General features: G+C 40.1%; 1 protein-coding gene across 1 annotated transcript in view; it reads right to left on the reverse strand.

The window, feature by feature from the left end:
- The window catches only part of LOC109461549 (TBC1 domain family member 16-like), a 63799-nt gene that overhangs the window by 20962 nt on the left and 24007 nt on the right, over positions 1–18830 (reverse strand). The window contains exons 2-3 of the mRNA XM_019757931.1: positions 9526–9836; positions 1113–2319 (exon numbers count right to left, since the gene is read on the reverse strand). Of these exons, the coding sequence (XP_019613490.1) occupies positions 1113–2319; positions 9526–9694 (1376 nt within the window). The 5' untranslated portion in view covers positions 9695–9836. The remainder of the gene's footprint in view (positions 1–1112; positions 2320–9525; positions 9837–18830) is intronic.

Below are 18830 nucleotides of genomic sequence, written 5' to 3' on the forward strand. Positions count from 1 at the left end.
GTCAGCACCTCATCATTTGCCAACTCGGGAATATCAAATATTGTCATATCAATCTTTTAATCTCTTCATCAATTCCTTATATCTTTTAATCATTTTCCTGTACACTACTACAAATTTAATATCCCTATTAACAACTATGCGCAGATTGAAGTAGGTCTTTTGTTCATTACAGGCTCAGAAGATAAATTTCGGACCAAAATGAGCTTGAAGAATAGGTACATTTCCCTTTGTCTGGGAACAGTCTCTATATCGCCCAAACGGCCGTTAACATAAGTCATGTGTAATGTACGCGCTATTCAGCAGAGGAAACATGACCATTATGCCCATAGATCGCATCCATAATTGAATGTTTATGGGGTGTGGTGCCGCATTTCTCAAGTAACTCTTGACGGCTTAATAGCGGCAGCACGTATCGGTGACGGGTAATTCCAGGAACGCGTAACAAGGTTTTAATTCCGCCTGGCGCAGTTCTGGACGGACAGACGACAGTTATGTGTATAATGTGTAATACCAGTGCCAGAACTATAGTACTCTGGGACCAAAGAACTGGCAGATAGAATGACAGGAGATGGAAAATTTGGAGGCTCAGTGCCAGCAGCTATTTGTTAGTATTGAAGCCATATAGTTACTTCAGATAAATGCATACAGGGCTTAGATCTTTTTTAGCCTGGGTTCCATCCTGGTTAGTTTACGTCCGCTCCCACAGTCGCTACCACCAACGCGACATTAGGAGCAGACGTAAACTAACCAGGATGGAACCCAGGCTAGATCTTTTTAGGGGTAGGTCAGTAAGCATCATGGAGGGTGTCAAAATGATGTTAAGTCATGGAGTACAAGACATGAACAATAGCTAGGCACAAGGTTTGGGCAGAAAAAATGTAGTACAAAATTTCAGGAAAAATTAACAGTTAATTTTATGGACTCGGAAACAATAAATCTCTCTCTCCAACATGAACCAGATTACCCATTCAAAATTTACAGGAATGTGAAGTTGGTTGTGAGTCAAATAAGTCAGTTGACCTACCATTATCTATATTGAAAATTGTTTCACATCCACCATAACACATACATTTGTACATGTACATCATGATATACAATGACAAACAACTCACTTGAAGAACAACCTGAGTGACCTCATTTGACCCAAATCAGCAGAGAAGACACCACACAGTTGCTCCCGCGCTGAGCCGGGCCCCTTCAACCCCACCTGGTCAACGTAACTGACGGAATTCTCCGGGAAGGTGAGGTTATAGGTGACTGCCAAGCCCTCGGGGTTGGAGTCTGACAGCGATCTCTCCAGCCTGTTCTGTATCTCCTTTTCCTCAGTTGGGGATGTGGCATGTTGGGAGCTTGATGGGGAGGGGGGGCAAGAGTCGCCGTCCTGGGTCGTGTCCGTGTCAGTACTGGAAGTCGAGCTGGAGTCGGACATCCTCCGGTGGATGTGCCCGTTTCCCGGCGACTCCAACTCCTCATCAACGTCCGTGTCGCACAACTCTTTGTTCGCGTGGACTACCGAGTAATCGGGCATCTTCTTCTTAGGGGACGGCCACGGGCTATTCCCCGCACTGGTGTCGTCAGAGCTCACACTGGAGTTGTCAAAGTCCGTCTGCAGGGCTTGTCTGACGTGCTTGGAGAGTTGCCATGGTAAGAGTTTGACACCTTTACTACTGGCCTGAGAATCCCCTTTGATCTGGTGCTCGTCTCTCAGCCCTTGTTCGTAGTCGTTCCTGGCGATCAGCAGAGCCAGCTGAGTCTCCGTGGTGAGGCTCTCGCTGTCCGAAGACATGCTGATGTCACCCGCCGTCGTCTTTGCGTCAGCGTCAACGGGACTCTGGTTTTTGGAGGAGATTGCACTATCTACAGACTTGTGGCTTAACCTTCTGCTACCAGTAGCACAGGTGTCGGACTGAGACATCACGGAAGGCTCTAATCCAACGGTCTGCCCCAAAATCTTCTCATAGAACTGTTGATGCTGCTCGGACATTGCACTACTGTGTTTGCTGACGGCGTCATCAGCGTACCCTGAATCTGAGCAGCTACGGTCGAGGCTCAGACATGACGAGTTCTTTGTTCCCGGTGGTTCAAGGTCGACGTCGGCATGTTCCAGTAACCTGTGGGACGTCACCATGTCGGAGCTTCCTGGAATGTCGTGTGAGAGTTTCCTGGGAGGGGGGCCGGGCTTATCTCCCGGGGGAGACCCGGTGCTGGGGGTGGAGGGGGCGGAACTGGGCTTCCTCTGCAGGGTGGTGTTGGGGATCCAGGTAAGGATGAGGGTGGATCCCAGCACGTCATCATCTTGAGCACGGATCGTGAGGTATCCTGGAAAAGTGACAGAAAAAATGAACATCAGACAATGATGGGAAAAAATGTATTTTGGTCTGCACTGTGCAGGGCTTGATCCCCATCAAACAAGAGCACTCCCACTCTCCCAAAATTCTAGCACCCTTCCCAAAAAGTTAGGGTTTTCTCTTAGTATTTTCATGAAAATTCGCTGATTTTCCAGTAACCGATTAGGGAGCACCTCTCCCTTAAGAATTTCTGAGACCCTTACTGTAGCTAATAGCACAGTTAATAAAATGCAGGTCCTGTCCTGTATATTTTACAACAACACACTGTGATACAGCTACAGAAAGTCTCTACTGCATTTGGTGAAATCCTTATCTACATGTAGTACCAGCAGATGCCTTTATTTTGTCACAATAGCATTTTCCTTTAAATGTTAACTTCTGTACGGTATGCGGTATAATCGTCCTTTGGCATAACACACCAGCTTTAACTTAAAGCACCAAGACTCCAATATTTATAAGATCACACACACTCTTGCCCAGTACAGTGCTTTCACACCCTCAGAGCATTTCCACGTCAGCCCATTTCTCCCAATCCAGGTGTAAAGCAATGTAGATGGCTTAATTTCTTTGAACTAATTTCTTTAACCACGATACAAAGAGTTACCCAAATCTGAGAGGACTCAAACGCACTTCCCTGGCATTAGGACTCGAGCAATCAATACAGAGGCAGTGGACCATAGGCACTCCACTGGGCAGGCCTGATAAGCTTATTAGCTGTGGGACATTATATAGAATTATCTGTCTCCCTGCTAACGGTTACCTGACTACGTCCAGGGCATTTATATCCGGGCAATTCCCCTTTGTCATCTCAGGGCTCGAAATACTGGGTGTATCTGTGCACCTTAGTGCATCCAAATTTGGAGCTGTGCACCCAATTTTTGTCTTTGGGTGCGCCAGTGCACCCAAATATTTTCATAGTATGTAAAAGATGTTATTATAATATATATCAGTCAGTATCAGTTTTATTTAAAATTGACTGGAATGTCATATATACAATGAGTGACATATGACATGAAGTCAGATTTTCAAATATGACACTGCATGTATTACATTATATAATCAATCACCAATATGACAAATTACATTAAAAATTGTGAATAAAACATCATATTATACAGCTGTACATAGTCATACACACACACACACATATATACAGTAGTCATAATACAGCATATTCTTAATATCTAAGGGTAAAAAATAATAAAATCATTGACTGTTATAGTACATGTATTTAGAAATGAAATTTAGTTTTAGCTGACATTCTACTTATATGGTGCACCCATTTTTTTTAGGTTGGGTGCACCAGTATTTCCCAAAATGAATTTTGAGCCCTGCACCTAAACCTCCTAAGGACATCTCAGTGGTGAATTTATATGTGACAAATGTGGTTGAGGACCGGTCAATGCGGTATTGTGCGTACAGTAGACGCGGAGTCTGGTTGGTAAGCCTTCGGGAGGAGCGGGAAAATGACTCCCGGCTGTTAGCATCATTAATTCCTTTTACAGATTTCACGTCAAGCCTGCTCATTGTCACTTACGTGAGGGAGGTGCAAATATAAGCAGGTTTTGTTAGCCTCCGTAGCAGGCTTATAGAACTGGGGGTTTGGTGATCTTCGGCTGTTTTTTGATTAGCCAGTTCAAAAAACGGGGGTAATTCAACCAGGCCGGCTATGTTGTCTATATGCAATCAGAAATTAAAAGCTCCCAAAGACCGTGAAGACCCCCAAAACCCCTAGTTTTTGGCATGCGACAACAAAGAATATGGCAGACTGTCATGTGGACATTGGGGAAGGTTAGACATCCAGGTAATAAGATACGCTGAAAAATAGTTACTTTGACAAGCAACTGGATATGATTTTGGAAACAGTCAGACGTTTCAGGTAGCATCCACTAGCTTTTGTCAGTGACACCTTTCGTCAGTGATACCTTTCGTCAATGTCTTGTGAACGGATGCTTGAAATGCAAGGCAAAGAAAAACAGAAGACTTATAAAAAGAGTTCGATCTGAATGGTCAATTTATAGTACCTATTACCTTGGGCGCTACATGCATGTATCTTATTGTATCTAACATAAACATGACTATTGTGTATGATGGGGGTTGCAGAATACGTGGGAACTCTCGGAGTATAACAATATGCCAGCTTATATAATAGTAAAATGTTGGGCGGTAAATGTCACTCTTTTTACTTCATTCATTCAATCAGCCCTTACTCTATCAAAAATATTAGTTAATGTTCACATCTGTATACTTCTGGCAACTTATATAGAGTTGGTGCTATTTAACAATACAGCTATATAGTAGTACTACACACATGACTTTTTAAAGAGGGTTAAATATGTGGTTACTTGTGACTTACTGTGAATTGTATTAAACGTAAGTGACAGAGCATTGAAATCCAGTTTCTTTTGACTTACTTTCTTAGTCTGTACTTTGTTCATTATATCTATAAAGGCCTCTGGCAAACTGCTCAGACCTTCAATTAACATTATTTCCCATGTGAGGTCTGTCCAATTTAGATCCATCTTAATGTATTCACCTTCATTACTTTCTTACCCTCTGGAGGTATCCCGGATCTTAAGTTCCAAGCCTTCTTGATTGAAGTCCATATTCAATCTGAGGTAGTCATCATGGCCTCATAATAATCCAATCCACATGAATTTCACTGTTTGTGATAATATTCTTGCATACAGAAGCCTGTATATAATCATAGCACATTCTAATATTCCCTGGATTGAGTTGAAAACATCCTCAGGGTAAATTAAAGCAACATTATTGCTAAATCCAAACTGCAAGCAACATAAGACTTTAAACCCCCAAAACATGAATCATTTCTACCCCACCTACACTGTACCTGTACGAGTATAATGTCTTGCTGTGGTCTGCTGGAAGCTTTAGTGTATTCCTCCCACACTAGGCTATACTGCAGCGAAGTGGCTACGCCAACACAGGGCTTAAAAGTCATTTTTGGGAATTCCATTACTTGGTGCAAAAGTTAGATGCACAGATTTTTGGGTGCAAAACATTCATCAAAGTAGGAAGTAGAAAACCTAATAATTATTACAAATCTTCCTGTCTTTTTATTTTATCAAACAAGACAGTAATACAACACAAATTTTCATTATTGTTTCTGGAACTTAGATGTGTTGTCATAAAGTAAGTATACATGTAACAAAACTTTTATTTTTTTTTTTTTAACAGTATCGCTCAATGCAAGGCAAATTATATTTGACCACTTCTAGGCATAGAGCTAAAAACTACATGTAGAACCTTAAAAATTATGTAACCCTTAACTGCTTGACACCCATGGTCAATAATTACACATGTACGTACACAGCTTCGATTCTTAGTGCACTAAAAAGTGCATAATTATATACCAAGTATTTTGAGCTCTGTTCACTGTATGTTGTTGCAGCAACTCTGCCGACACAGTAACAACTTGTCAACCTGTCCTCAGGGAAACACAATTACCAACATACAGTCTGTACCACCACACCTGATCCCATGATACGGTGGCAATTACTGCTCTATACATCTCCTCTCTCCAGCTGTGTCACAATGGAGGACAGTCATCACAGACATCCGTGAATAGTTTCATCAGGTTGGTACAGTAAGTCACTGAGAACCAGTCAGAATTGCCCCGAGGAAGGTGACAGACGGTCACCAAAACGTTGGCTGAATAAAAGACTTGGTTGTGTAAAAAGAGTCCCTTTACTCAGAGACATCACAGACATCCATGAATAGTTTCATCAGGTTAGTAATAGCCATTGAGTCACTGAGAACCAGTCAGAATTGCCCCGAGGAAGGTGACAGACGGTCACCAAAACGTTGGCTGAATAAAAGACTTGGTTGTGTAAAAAGAGTCCCTTTACTCAGAGACATCACAGACATCCATGAATAGTTTCATCAGGTTAGTAATAGCCATTGAGTCACTGAGAACCAGTCAGAATTGCCCCGAGGAAGGTGACAGACGGTCACCGAAACGTCGGCTGAATAAAAGACCTGGTTGTATAAAAATAGTCCCTTTACTCAGCAACACCACAGACAATAAACCAAGGATCAAAATAAATTTGTTAGTCAAATGTGACATTGGAAGTTGTCAGAAATTGTCCTTGTAATTCAGAAAAATTTTTCACAAATGCCTTTAGTTAAAAAGTAGCTGCATGTTTCCACAAGAAATACAGCCTAATAAAGAAAAGACTTTTATCATGGTCATATAATGTACAGCACAGTACATGAAGCTTTGGTTTGTAGTTCTTTCTAAACTACCACGATGATGTTAAAAACAGAAAACATCAAGGAATACAGCCCAAAAATTAGAGTTTCACACAAAATTTACCTCCAGTGGAGTAACTCACTGAAATCTTTTCTGCCGCTGGATTTACTTCACTTCACAAAGTTTGAATCTATCATCTCCCGAAGTCCAATGTAGCTAAGAGAATTATGCACTAACCTTGTCTAAAATGACTGCAGATGGCCTGCAGTAAAAGCAATGATCCGACCATATAATTTATCACACAGCTGGGTGCTCAAAAAAATCCATCTCTCTGAGCTAGTCCACAAATTTGACTCTTATTCGCCGGAGGGGCTATGACATGGCATATTGCAGTGACATCAGGGCATATGCCATCTGCTTTATTGCCACTTAAGCTTTGATTGCCTTAGGGAAGTCCTCCGTCCATAGCTCCAACCATTTGGTGCTGACATCCATCGAGTGAAGACCTAATAGATCTACTTCTAAGTGCCTCTCCAGCTCAATCTACTGAGAACATTATACCAACTTTTATGCTTCACAATATATCATAGGGATGTTTTGCAAGAGAAACTGTTTGTATAATGTTGCATTCAATTTTTTTTTATTGAATTTCAACATCAGGAAAAGTACAATAACTTCCATGAAAACAATAGGTGTATATTTTAAATTACAAATTGCAAACATACTAGTACTAAATATCATTCAGTAAAGGAGTGCACCTATCTTATAATAATTTTAGTTGAAACCCTGAATTGTTGCCATGTATTGTATATAAGTTTTAGAATTGACAATATCATAGTGGTGAGATTGTATCGCTTAATCCCACCCCAGTTACACTTCATAAACTTCATAGCAACAACATCAATCACACCCTCAATGCAGTGGAATTATAAGCCAAAACTAAAAGGATGACACGTACAGATTACATCTTTAAACTGGCTATACCAACACATCACACTTCCTAGAAGCCTACAATCTACACATTCAACTTTTAACCCTCCGTTCATCTTTCAAATGCCATAATGTCTGCTATCTAATTCAGCATCATGAAATGTAGTAGTAACTCCGTGGTAACTGTTGCACTATCTCTCAAGAAACTACAAAGAATCCATAAATCAAAACTTCGCACTGAGATCCTTCTTCTAGCTTGACAATCAATTACAATCATTTGAATTCCTGACTTCTTGTACAATGGTATGTATCTTCCAGAAATATTGCTGGGTATAGCAAAATAATTTTCAATATAATGAATTCAAGAAGACGTGGAAACTTTAAAGTTTGTTTGAAACCTCAAATGCCAGGAAGGATGCATACAAGCTGAAGTACTCCTCCCCATAAGCACCAATACCTTTACAAAATGTATCCAGTTGATTGCTCCAGTCAATCTGTCGTTCCAGATCATTTGCTTTTTGTAATGGCAAAGATCTACCACTCTCCCTGCTGGCTGAAATACTAGGCCTGTAAATGTTAATTGCACCGTCTGCATGCTGATTCATGGACCTTCTGGGATCAGTGATTTAAAGCCAGACGGCCTGAACTTCCCTTCTAAAGCACAGGCTGAATGCATGATCTATGGTTTGGTCTTATAAATCGACTTCATAAACTGCAATTCTATAGACTGTGCACCTCTGTATCAGTTCATGTTGATGATCTAGAGCTTAGGCCACACCAATTTTTATGACTGACATCAGCCCGCGCATTAATTTTCGCAAAAGTTTTGAAAAAAAACAAGAAATTTTGTTGCCTTCTGACAGTGGTCAACATGCCGAAAATGGGCAAGGATGTCTGTTGCCATGACGGAAGGTGGTTGGCAGATAACTATGTAGAGAGGAGACAAGAAAAGGCTCTGATGTTTTATTTCTAACTTTGATGCAGTGATATGTGATGCTGGTTGTGTACATGTGATGTTCCAACTGAATAAAAACCATTTATACATTGATTGAGTCAGAATTTTCAAATGTCGGAACCTTGTTTTTTCCGCCCCGTCTTGTTTTTTTTTTCACCCGCTCGCATTAGATTTTGAGTCTGCGGAGGATGTCATCCATAGAATTTACTTGCTGTGGCCTTACACACGAATACTAACAGTTCAGCTACTACCACTAGTTCCCTTAGAGCAAGAGTTAGTCAGGCTTCAGATCATGCCTTTTGAGACTGCTGTTGCAGACGGCTCTATTATATGAGTCTGAAAAGTGCCAGCAAGGTTGCCAGAATGTCTGAAACATGAAAAGCACCCAACCCCCCTTTTTGAACACAAAGTATAGAGGCTTGTGTTATCTATAATTCCATATCATAGCTATGGCCCAAATAAGTCATGTTCACAAAAGAACACATTCTAGAAATGACTGTTTCCCAGCTGCCCACCCCCATGTTATTAGAATCAGTGCCAACAGGCTTCCTCGGAGACAAGGTTAACCTTTCCCTTTTAAGTGATATCTACAGTACTAATAGCAATGTTGGCTTAGAGCTATTGCCAGTGTTCTTAAAGCTTCATGGAGCCTAGGAAAAAAATGTAACAGTTGTGTTTCTTGTTTCCTGACAGACCCTAGAAAAACCTGCCGACCCTAGACTTTTTTCGGGTGGACCCCTGCAAGGGACATAAATTTTCAAGCTGATCAACTTTCTACATGTAGCTCCATGATCTGAGAGCTGAGTGATGAAACGTCGTAAAATTGGTTTCTAACATTGACATTGAAAAGATACGTGTTCTCATACAAGTTTTACTTTCAAATTTGTTAAACTGTATTGTACAAATAAGTTGGTCCCCTATACATATATCAATCCCTACCTAGCAACCCTATTTTTTTCAGGACTGAAACAGGAAAGCAACATTTTTTTCCTAGGCTCAGCTGGGACACTATACGTCTCTATAGGACAGGACAGACTGGAATGCTCTGATAACAGAGATTACAGAAGAGTGAAGATTACCTGGATGGTGAATAGTGTTGACGTTGAGCGGTCCTGGAGGATGTACGCACACGTTGTTCTTGCAGTAGATGATCTCTCCGTCTAGCGGGGGCGGTCGCGTCGGGTCGTTAGCCAGTCCCAGCTGCCCCAGGATGCCCGTAGCCTTCTTTAGCAGAAACCCCAGCGGCATGGCTTTAAGCCTTTGCTTACACCTATACTATAGCAGTGGAGTCAGCCTCCTAAGGAATGTAGCAGTTTGGATCCAGTCATCTTATGTTCTGAGACTGCACTCCATGATGTCTGTAGCAACAATGTAGTATTCACAGCATGGCCTGTAAAATGGCAGAGAATGATACTGATCAACAATTTGAACCGTGACAATGAATAAGCTCATTGAAGAGAGAAAATAAATAGTTCTTTTATAAGATTAAGAGCAGGCTTTTGTCAGGTTTCATCTTAAGTACATTTGTATGTGCTGTGACTGCACTCCATGATGTCTACAGCAACAATGTAGTATTCACAGCATGACCTGCAGAATGGCAGAGAATGATTCTGATCAACAATTTGTGAACGTGACAATGAATAAGCTAATTGATGAGAGAAAATAAATAGTTCTTTCATAAGAGCTGCTGGCTTTTGTCAGGTTTCACAGTCCAATAACTCCTGCAGTTAAAAGCTAGTTAGGACTGTCCAGTATATCTCCTCCTTACACCTGTTGGGAAATTGCCAACAGTCTTCTACAGGGAAATGAAGGAACTTTTAGGACATGAATTATGCCAATAGAACAATGGTATGCGGTAAAAAAAAAAGTTGACCCCTTAAACTAGTTAGAGTGCGCACTAATTAATTGAAAAAAAGCTACTAAAAGGCAGATGTAATTAGCAACCCCATTTAACGATTGCAAGGTTAGGGTCCTGTCTAATGCCGTTAGTGTTAGAGCTCTGTTCATTGATGTACACATTACTGGTACAGAGCACAGTCCTTTAGGACAGGGTTCAAAGTTGTCAGTTCCATGTTTGAGGAAATTGACAATCTACGTACGTTATGAAAGACCCACAGCAACTTGAAGTTGAACAGGGTAGAGTGTAACATTATGCTTCAAAGTCAAAGCAATCAGTTTAGGCCTGTGCTTATCTACTCTAGTGCAGACCTGGGTCATAAGGCAGTTACCATCCCATTTTGGTCATTTACCATTTGGCTTGCATCAAGCAGACAGTTATGTCCACACACTAGTGATAAACTTGCCATTAAGGACCTCTAACTGGTAATAGGTCATAGACAAAAAACACTAAAGCTACCATTTGTGCAATGAAGTATATAGAAAGCATGAATATTTCAACTCGTAATATTATTTGTCAATAGCTCAGTTATCCACATTAAGATGTTACACATAAACAACCAAACCAAGGAAAAAAGCCTTTAACGTCAAGTATTTATTTGCCTTCTTAATTTGGCTTGACAAACGCATTGAGAAAGGCTTCTTGGCTTCAAACGAAATACAATTTCACGTAAAAGAGAAGTTCAATTGCTTTCATTGATCCACCTTCAAAGCTTTGGTCAAGCCTAATACAGTTGACCTTCAAGGCCGGAGTAACCATCTGGTGTTTTCCTCTTAGCACATAACTGGATGTTGATTATTGAGAAAGAGCAATACAGAAGACGGCCTAAGGCCACAGCAAGTAAATTTTATGGATGACATTCTCCACAGACTCCAAATCTAATGCGATAGGGAAAAAAACAAAACAAGGCTGGCCCAAAAAAACAAGATTCCTATGTACATTTTAAAATTTTGACAGCATAAACCTTGTCAAACAAGAAATGATACCTATATTGTGCGAAGTTGACTGTCACAACTATCACAACATCCATTGTCACTGAAAAACAAAAGTTTTCAATCGTTGTACAAACGGTTTTGATTCAGTGGGAACATCACATATAAACGGAAATCGCAAAATGAAATACATCACTGACATTCACTGCATCAAAGTAAAAGACAAAACAATAGCCTTGTCTTGTCTCCTCTCTTCAATTTCTTGTTTTGTTTTTTTACAAAATCAGGTAAAAATCACATGTCATCCATAAATATTACTTGCTGTGGCCCCTTGAATCAACCATGCGGCTGTAGCCTATACCAAGTACCAACTCCAATTTACGTTGGCGCAAGTCTTCCACTCTCTATTACAGCCTCATAAAGGCCATAAGGGTCAAGGGGATGGTGACCCAAATTACCTTCAATGGAGACAGAATGATTCTTGGGCCTTCCTTGGCTATAATAAAGGGCAAAGTGATGTACAAGTACAGCTGAAGGCCTGTCTTGAGTCTGCAATAAGCAACATCTCTCAAGTAATTCCCTGAACAACACATTCTGCATTTCAGAAACATTCCATCAGGCCTAGAATCTAGGCCTAGTTTCCCAGCCAACCCTAGAAAAATCTGCCAACCCTAGCCTCTTTTTTGGGTGAACCCCTGCAAGGGACATAAATTTTTTGAGCTGATCAACCTTTTCTAGCTCCATGATCTGATACCTGAGTGATGAAAATTGCTGTACAATCACTTTTCCAACATTGGCATTGAAAATGTCCTCATGCAAGTTTTACCTACATGTTAAACTGTACTATTTACGTTTGATCACTAGAGATCACCAAAGTCTAAAAAAAAAAGAAGAAAAAAAAAGATAATCCCTACCTACCGTGAAGAAGGAATTGCACATGAATTCCAATAAAATCACCACCCTTTTTACCAATACCAGTAGTTGCTTCTGTACCTCAGGGTTCAGCAAGTACCACACTGATCATTAAAACACTTTCAGTACTATATTGGCATGCTACAGTACATGTGTACTGCAGTGGCCTTATCTGGAATTTATGACTTCACACCCCATTTAAGTTACCCAGGGCCACATAGGCAGAGGACCGGCCCTGCAAATTAAATGATTTGCAGAGATCAATATTAACGGTGGCTTGAAATGGAAACCCGGCAGGCATAACGATTGGGAACTAATCATTTCTCATAAGTAGCCATATACTTGCATCAAAGGAACAATGTTTTCTCTGACCTCTGATCTCTAATTTGTATTGCTGAATGTTTTACAATCCTAATATCACCATGGTGCCTACATGTACATGCACATTTGCTACATTACAAAGTACTAAACATTACGTTAAGTAAAGCTATGGCCTAAAGCTGTGAAGTGCAAACAAGATTGTAAAATTTCATTATTTCATTCCATAACCTTGAACTAGATACATGTAATGGAATTCTAATCAAAAACTAATTCACAAAACTGTAATGTCTTCAATGTAGTTCAAAACTTTATTTACTGTACAGGTAGATTCTTGACCAACTTGTCTTGTTTATACTCATTTTTCTTTAACCCATTTTGTAATTATGTATGTATTTTATCATTGTGTTTTACTCTCGTTTTATGTTTTTTAGCAGAAGGCGTCATATACATGTACATTTGTAAGCAATTGTGCCTCTTGCCTAACACTAAATTAATATGTGAATAGAATTTTTAGAAAAATTAAAAATCAGTTAATAAGTGTTTAAATCTACCTCAATGTTAGTCTCTTATCAGAGCTACCGACATTACTAGTATCTAAGAAACTTTGTCTTTGAGCCTGAGGCACATGTCACCAACATGTCCCTTGATCAAAATTTGATCTGGTATGTTTCATATCTCAGTAATATGGCAATACAAAAGGGCCTCAAGGGATAAATCTCATTTCAGGTCTTCCATGAATGAAGAAAACCTCTTTGTCACTGTCAGGTACAACAGCATATATTCCAGCACCATGGACAGGATAGATCAATAATGGTCAAAAGGTCCTGCCTTGCAATAGATATATGGGAGATAAAGGGCACATTTAAATGTTAGACCGTGATGCATGTACAGCGTGCATGATCAATTACTGTAAATTCTTCCACCTATGACTTCGTGGGTGGTGAATAACCTTTCCATGTTACAAAAAGGGATTTATTCACGGAAGAAATGTCTCAGACTCTTGTGGCTTGAGAGAGAAAGTGAGCATCACATTTAGAAGCTCAGATATTCGCTGAGAAGCTTAGGTATTTTAAGAAACCATACATCTTCTATATATTATAATCATAAACAGCTTTATAAACAGTTTATTCATAAAAAACAGCCTCGCAGCCTGTACAAAAACATGCTGAATAACACCGATTTTTTACAGTTACTTGTCTGGCAAATACAAAATAACATAATGCAATACATATACAAACACACCAACAAAAACCTTACAAAAGCCTGACATGGGCACTAAAGTAAAGACCAGAGAGTCCTAAGAGTCTGGCTATCATGGCTGGATACCGCTTCCTCAGGATACTGAATAAAGAGACTCTTTTTACACAACCTTAGTGTTTAATTCAGCCGACGTTTCAGTGACCATCTGTCACCTTCCTCAGGGCAATTCTGACTGGTTCACATTGCACAGCACAGGTGTCACTGCTAAAGTGACTTACCAAGCTGATGAAACTATTCATGGATGCTTTCTGGATATTTACGTTTGTAAAATTACGTCTTTGTACTACTATGTGCATACATGCATACAGGAAAAGGACAAATAAAGCATTGATGCTAACTAAACGTTTATCTAGGACAAAATGACCATGGTTTGGGTAGCCATTTACCAACTACAGATAAAGTAATGGGGCAAAGGCCTGCGGCTCAACACATCATTACAGCACACCCACACATGTACATGTACACCATCACTATCACCAGGCAGGGTCAAGGGGTCACACTCAGACAGATTGCAGGTCCACAACCTTGACTCCAGAATATCGTATTTAGTTTTCAGGACTTGAATACTGGGTGCATGTGCACTTTAGTGCACCCAAAATTGGGTGCACTGGTGCACCCAAATATTTTTTGTAGGTATTTTTGTCAAATGTATAATAGTATACAGAACACTCTTGGCATCTAAGTGTCACAAAAATCATAAAACCTTTGTAACTTGTTTTAGCGCTTATTTAAGATTTTGAACTTAGCTACCATTTTAGATTCAAGCTTAGGCCACACCAATTTAATTTGTTGGTTCTCGGATTCGCCTCTTCATTTTTTTCTGATTTGCCAAAAAAAAAAGATTCTGGTTCTGAATCAACTAAAAAATGCTCATATTTTGCCCCCAACAGTTGAGGAAATTCCTTTTCTTCCTAGTTGTTACAGTTTTTTCCATCTATCAATGCAGTGGTTTGATTAAAAGTTCAAAATTTATACTTTAAATTTTAACTCAGCCTTTTTTGTTGACTTCATGGGTCATATTGTAGCATTTGGGGCTATAATAGGATGCCTAGACCTGTTTTTATTTTTATTTTTTTTCGCCCTGTCGCTTCATATTTTTTCTGAAAAAATCCGAGAACCAACAAATTAAATTGGTGTGGCCTTAGAAGTAGTAGAGGAGCAGTAAGATCTGTAATTAAGTTTTGTTTTATATGGTGCACCAAAAAAATCTTCTGTGCACCTAATTTCTTAGGTTGGGTGCACCAGTGCGCCTATTCCCAAAAATGAATTTCGAGCCCTGGTTTGTAATCTGGACGTGTGCACCAACAACAGGGCTCCCTCAGATGACCAAATTGAGAGGCAAGCAAGAGCAATTCATTTGTAAGAGGCAATAGGTATCTTGATTGCAGCAAGCCACTTGATTGGTTGACACCCATTACTGATTGACCAATCCTGTACAACGTACAGTCAGATTGCTCAGGGTATGAGTAACAAACATCCCCTTATTGGGTTGTTGAGAATATGTTATTTTCCTCTCTGGAGAAGCAATTTGGTCCCAAGGACAGGAAATCTATAAAGACAAATATTTTTAGAGTGGTTACAATTTTCTTTGTAGCCTAAAGCTAACTTCAAGAAAATGGAGCATCGTCTTGGAAAGGAGATGCAACACAGTAACAAAATCAGCACCATGGTCAGTACCAATGGTGATAGCCAGACCAGATAATGAGAAAGAAAATCTACCGGTATTACAACTATTTAAAATGTTCTGCTTAAAAAGAACAGGGAAGCTTAAGGGTGTAGCAACAAATGAAATAATCAATAAAAGCTAGCTATTATTAATAATATAGATTTAGATGGACTGAGCATAGAAATACTGTAGGGTGAAGACTTTGGACACACCATGCTAGATATGGCACCAAGACAGCAATGATGAGGAAAACAAAACTTAGCATTATAGCATAAGCCAGGGCTTCCAACTATGGATAATGTGTGGAATTGTTCTTTAGTTAGTAATGACTTTCTCTTTGCAATTGGCTAGTAATGCTGCCCAAAGCCTGTCTTCTTGGTATCAATTAGTGACTGGAAAAACTTATGTTGAAAAAGCCTGTGCCCAGAGTAAAAAAAACTCAGCACTAAGCCAGGTTATAAGTTTTACATGTTACAGAAGACATTTGTGGCCAGAAAGTGCTGCATGGGTCAACTGTTATGCAGAAACAAGTTGTCAGGTCATATTGAGATAGATCCAGGGTACAAGAATGACCACAGTCAACTGTTAATCAATATAACAGCATTAACTCTGGTCAGAGAAGGTATCACAATCAATAGTGACAGATGAATTCACTAAAGAAAGTCATCGATTTGCACCATATGCACCGATTTTTCCTCTTGAGAGTCTTATTTTGTTAAGCTAGCACACCTGCTTTGCCATAACAAGTTACTCCAACAGTTTATAATACTGTAATTCACTTTATGTTCACGGTAGCAAAAGTTCACGGTCTAAGGAAAGTGGACATGTTCACGGAACTATATATTCACGGTGGTGACAGGTGCAGGAAAAAGATAGTTCATGAATCATTTGTTAACTATAATGATAAGTTCACGGTACAGAAGTGACAGTGAAAACAGTGAACATAACAGTACAACTAAAAAAAAAATCAGGAATTACAGTATATTATAAGATACATGCATGGCACTGTAAAAACCACATCCTACAATTTCATATCATTTTGATCTACCACACTGCACCCTGTACCAAGATAAACTGTCAGAATTACATACGACAACATTGACTGTACTATTCAGATATTGACATGTTTCTATGCAGTAAAACACTAAAAACAGTAGTGTCGAGAAGCAGAACTCCAGTCAGAAGCTCTGAGGAAGGTGTCTGACAGACACCAAAACGTCATCAAGGTAGATACAGTACCGTTCGCGTTATAGTTAACCGGGTACCCCGTTACTAACGAGTTAGATTTTCGTCAGAAAATGGTTAGAAAATCGTCAGTATTTGGTTAGATTTTCGTCAGAAAATGGTTAGAAAATCGTCAGAAATTATTTCTAACGCGTTACCGTTTGCGTTAATGTGATAGGGTCGGATTTCATGTTTGTTTTGCGCGCCGACAAGACAATAGCAATTTGCCACCTCCTGGGGCGTCCGCTAATGTGTTGCGATGTTGCCCCTTGAAAAATAACAGCACCAGAGGCAAGTGGACATGTGATTCGTAAAATAACTTTGTGGTTTATCCATGTGTCGACTGTGTGAAGCGAATTGTGCTATCTTTTAATGCTATTCTATAGTTATTTCTAGCGGAAAATTACGTTGTGTAATACAATGTATGTCAACAAAGTGTAGCAGTGGGCAGACGATGTCTTGTACATTTTGTACCAGCGGCGGCCTACCGCTCTCACAGGACGTCATGGGACGTGACGAAACAAGAAATATCTGCCGTAGAAGAAATATAAATCGGTAACTCATGCCTTAAATTCACGGCGGTTTTTGACACAAAAGAAAAATTATTATAATTTTTGTAAGGCGCGCGGCTTACTAGTACTAGTAGCGGCTTACTCACGGTAAAATGTACCGTCACTCCCGGCGCAAGGACTCGGTTCGCCAGCTGAGGACTTTCCACAACCATGATGATATCATAGTTAATAAAGGAATATATAATAGATCTATCATGTTGAAATGATAATTGTAATACATGGTTCTATTTAATAGCGGTAGTTTTGTTTCTTATTTTGAGGGGAGAAACTGTCAAAAATCGAGGGAACGCAAACTAAGATCGGCTCACTTCCGGGTGCATAACGCCAAAATTTCTCGACGATTATATAAAAATGAACACTCATTTGCCGCCTACGGTAGCGTGTACATGGTAGTGCGATCATATCGTGCCAAAGTCAGCGTCAAACGTCAGAAAATCCCCGTAAAAATATAGTTGCAAAACACATTTCCCGCGCACTCAGGGCCGGTCGCCCTGGCCGCGGCCGCCCTGTGTGCAGCATGCTCATTATAATATGCAAGTAGCTACGCTCTGATTGGTTCACCTTAGATGACCTGCGCTGTGATTGGCTAGACGAAGCCGTTGCATGCTGGGCTCCAGGGCGCGCGAAGTGCAGAGAGCTCGATCTCGAGAAAGCCACATTTACGCTGGTTTCTACCTTATTTCTACGACTAATTAGCAACATCCTAGTGACGAAATGCGTACTCAAAAGAATTTTCGGGAAAAAAATATATGTACATGTGGATTTGTGGTGCCTTTGGCGTAATTTTGTTGGTCACATACAACGTAATGTAACACGGAAGTGCATGGAGTCGGAGTGGCGGCACGGCTTTCCGTCCCACTCTAAACAAAACTCCAAGGACATAACAAAACTCCCCAAAACTGGTCAATAATTAGCCATAAAAATATTGGTGGGCACGTGTAAATATGCTGCCTTTTTTCGAGTGTTATAGGAGTTTTCCACGATGTTTTTGCACATCCCTAACGTTACCTCACGCCCGCCGCCTATTATGTACGGCGGACCGCGGGGCATTTATAACTTCAGATCATCTAGGTTTCTTATTCGGTGGTAAAATAAGTTAACAGAGAAAAACAGCAAAACAAAGTTGACAAACTATAGAAACGCTTGCCTGGGCAACAGTGACAAAAGAAAATGTCGATCTAATTGAATTGCGCCGGTGATCGTAAAACGTTTTAAACGTTACAATATAGTAAAATGCAGGCTAGATCAACGTTCCTTCCGCTGTTCCAGCGGTGTGTATCGGTAATTTCCCGCCCCGCATGAGGTAAATTAGTACTCCTCCCACGATTCCTGTGATGTTACCGCGCCTGCATATGAATGGAGAAGTCTGACGAAAAAGAAACGCGTTACTTTCGGAAAAGTAACGGAAAACTTTCGGAAAAGTAACCAGTTAATAACGGAAAACTAACGGGAAAAAAACGCGTTAGTAACGGCCGTTAGGGTAACTATAACGCGAACGGTACTGTACATGTAGTTTGGTTGTGTAAAAAAAAACTCTTGTATCCTATACTTTACCAACCTGATGAAACTATTATAAGAAACTAAAAACAACCATTAGGTT

This window comes from Branchiostoma belcheri, unplaced genomic scaffold (genome assembly GCF_001625305.1).
Source record: "Branchiostoma belcheri isolate BF01 breed outbred unplaced genomic scaffold, Haploidv18h27 scaffold112, whole genome shotgun sequence".
In the NCBI taxonomy this organism is placed as follows: domain Eukaryota; kingdom Metazoa; phylum Chordata; class Leptocardii; order Amphioxiformes; family Branchiostomatidae; genus Branchiostoma; species Branchiostoma belcheri.